Below are 2,949 nucleotides of genomic sequence, written 5' to 3' on the forward strand. Positions count from 1 at the left end.
ATCGCGCCCTCGCCACAACCGCCACCTCCGCCTCCGCCCTCCTCATCTTCTTTGGTTTGTTGAGGCTACTAGCACTTACCGGAGTTCGCACGTCATCATCGAGCTACGTCCTCCCCGCCGTCGTAGCCCGGGCTGTTTCTCTCTAATAGGGCGACCGTCGAGACACCCTCACCCCCACCCCACCCCAACCCCCACCCTCACTCCACGCTCTCCGTCTTCTCTGCGCCTCTCCACCCCTCTACCACGCACCACCGCTCCGCCCAATGTCAGCCACACTACCACTCCGCCTTGTCAGCCACGGCGGCCTCTCCCCTCGCAGCCATATCTCCCCACATCTCCCCTACCGCCGCGCCGGCGCACCGCCCGCAGCTTCGAGGACGATTGATCAAGCGCTGCGGCCGCCCTCGCTCTCCTCCTCGCCCGCCCCCTCCTCCCCCGCCGCCGCCTCCCTGCAGCCGCCTCTCTCCACCCCCGCCTCGGCCGCCTCCTTGACCGCCAGCGAGCAAGCTCCTCCTCCCCCCCGCACTCCTCCCCGCAGCACTCCTCCCCCCAGCACTACAGAATTGATGGCGCGCCTGCTTACCCCGCCCGCAGGTTCGAGGACGAAGACCTGACTCTCAAGCACACCGGGCCGGGCCTGCTGTCCATGGCGCGGGATATGAGGAGATGTGAGGGGACGTGAGGGGATGTGAGGAGATGTGAGGAGATGTGAGGAGATATGACGCGCAAGCACTCGAGGCCGGCTGCTCTCCATGGCGCAAGATATGGGGAGATATGGGGAGATATGACCTCCCTCCCTCCCTCCCTCCCCTTTGCCAGGCAAACTCCGGACCGAACACGAACGGCTGCCAGTTCTTCCGCCGCCCGCGGCCGTGACATGTCCGCGCACGTCCGTGACATGTCCGAGACGCGTCCCCGCAGGCTGCCAGTTCTTTGTCACCTGCGATGCTTGCGACTGGCTTGACGGCAAGCACGTCGTCTTCGGCAAGGCGAGAGGGGCCGAGATTGCACGAGATTGCACGAGATGACACGAGATGGCACGAGGTAAGGCGAGCGGGGCCGAGTTTACACGAGGTTGGCCGAGAGGAGCCAGGGGTGACACGAGATGAGGAGATGACACTAGAGGAGCCGAGGAGGAGCCGAGAGGAGCCATCTCGGCTGATTTCACGCAGGTCCTCGACGGCCTGCTCACCGTGCGGAAGATCGAGAACGTCACTGTCGGCGCGCCCCGCCCGCTCCGCCCCCCCGCCCTGCCCCCCGCCCCCGCGCTTCTGCGCCCCGCCGCTCCCCCCTGCTCGCCGCCGCCCCCTTCCCCACTTGCCTCCGCATTCTGCCTATCGCGCTTTGCTCGCCCACGTGTAACTGGCATGGCATTCTGAATGCCGGTGCCAGCTCGCGTCTGGGTGCGGAGATGCGCGGGCTGCCTACACCCCCTTTCCCCTCATGTATTGGAGAGGCGCACCTTACCGCATCTTGCCCTTGTTGCTGCAGGCGCGAACAGCAAGCCGAAGCTGCCGATTGTGATTGCGCAGTGCGGCGAGATGTGACGGGGCCTGTCCAGTGTGCAGTGAGCTTAGAGCTATAGGGGTAACAGCATGTCCAACAACATGTAAGAGAGAGCGAGGTCCAGAGCGGTTCTTTCTTCTTTGTTTACGCTCTATTTCGATTCGCAAATCGCATGCGGGAAGGCACATTTCTCATTTGAGCACGCTTGCTCGCACGTGCCACGTCGCAGGCTCACGGGGGTGTCACGGCTCACGCTCAGGACGCAGGAGGAGGCTCCGGACTGCTCTCCACGCTCCTGACCTCACAGCACACACGGGGGCGGGGCACACGCTCGACACGCCGATCGCCGTCCCGACAGCGACACGGCTCACGCCCCTCTCCACGGGTCTCCCCGCACCCCCCGGCCCGCGTTGGCGTTGCGGGCCCCCCCGGTGGCGGTGCGGGCTAGGGTTGCCTAACGTTAACTTTGGGCCTAACAGTTGCGCTAGTGTTGGCTGAAATCCTCAACGTTGTTCAAGTGTTCACCCCAGCCCATGCTCGGTTACGTACTGTTTGTTACTGTTGTTACTGTTGTTCAGTGGTCAGCAAGCAGAAAATGGCAAAAAACCCGGGTAAAACCCGAAAATACCTGGGATTTTCCGGGTATTTCGGGTATTACCCGCACTGGACACTAGAGATCGTCGTGGGTCACTGCCAGGCCTTTCCTTACTGTTGTTCAGTCGGCCTAACGTTAGCTACTGTTGTTGGGGGGCCCCACTGTTGTTCTGTTGTTACTGTTAACACTAGCAACACTGTTCAGCTCTTAACGTTAGGCAACCCTAGGTGCGGCGGTGGTCGAAAAAGGTGCAACACACACACAGGTCACAGCGAAAGAGGATCCTCTACATTGTACATACATGTGTACCTCACATCACGGGCCGAACACGGGATCGACACCTCAAGTGTATCAACACCGGCAGACGGACGTACTGACGTAAGTGTGCACAGATAAAAGGCAAGACATGGGCATCTCTCAGACACCGCGCAGGTCGCAGGTGTCACACACATGGCATGATTCAACGGGACATGGCTTGGGGCATGGGATTTACACGCTCTCCGACATGAACTAACTACTCGCGGTGTACGCGCGCGCCGACGAGCAGAGCCGGCGCTCTCCCGCTGACGGCGGCAAACGCGCGTTGGCGGCAAGCGCGCCGCGGCGCGCGCCCGACAGTGACAAAAGTAGTGATGACAACCGCGCAAGCTGGCAGGGCGATCGTCTCCGCGCCGCGCGGGCGCGCGGGCGCGCGGGCGCGGGTGCACGTGTGCGCCAGCGCAACCATTTCCTCACGCCGGGGCGGGGTCGGCCGCGTTACTGGCCCGGCCGCCGAAAGGACCTTCTGCGGCGAGGGGCGAGCGGCGGCGCGGCGCGAAGCTCTGTCACATTCTATAGGCCGACGCCCG

The 2,949-nt window shown here is 63.2% G+C and overlaps 2 protein-coding genes across 2 annotated transcripts in view; one reads left to right on the forward strand and one right to left on the reverse strand.

The window, feature by feature from the left end:
• Window positions 1-592: 592 nt before the first annotated feature.
• On the forward strand, window positions 593-1,547 carry EMIHUDRAFT_71205 (hypothetical protein; the record flags this gene model as incomplete). The annotated part of the gene is made up of 4 exons (XM_005787488.1): window positions 593-668; window positions 922-977; window positions 1,140-1,211; window positions 1,455-1,547. Coding segments are annotated over 4 exons (297 nt in total), but the record flags the coding sequence as incomplete, so codon positions are not given.
• Window positions 1,548-2,857: 1,310 nt separating this feature from the next.
• The window catches only part of EMIHUDRAFT_227902 (hypothetical protein), a gene marked incomplete at both ends in the record, with an annotated part of 1,263 nt that continues 1,171 nt past the window's right edge, over window positions 2,858-2,949 (reverse strand). The window contains one exon of the mRNA XM_005787489.1: window positions 2,858-2,932. Within this exon, the coding sequence (XP_005787546.1) occupies window positions 2,858-2,932 (75 nt within the window). The remainder of the gene's footprint in view (window positions 2,933-2,949) is intronic.

The sequence above is a fragment of the Emiliania huxleyi genome, assembly GCF_000372725.1.
Source record: "Emiliania huxleyi CCMP1516 chromosome Unknown EMIHUscaffold_142, whole genome shotgun sequence".
Taxonomy (NCBI): Eukaryota; Haptophyta; order Isochrysidales; family Noelaerhabdaceae; genus Emiliania; species Emiliania huxleyi.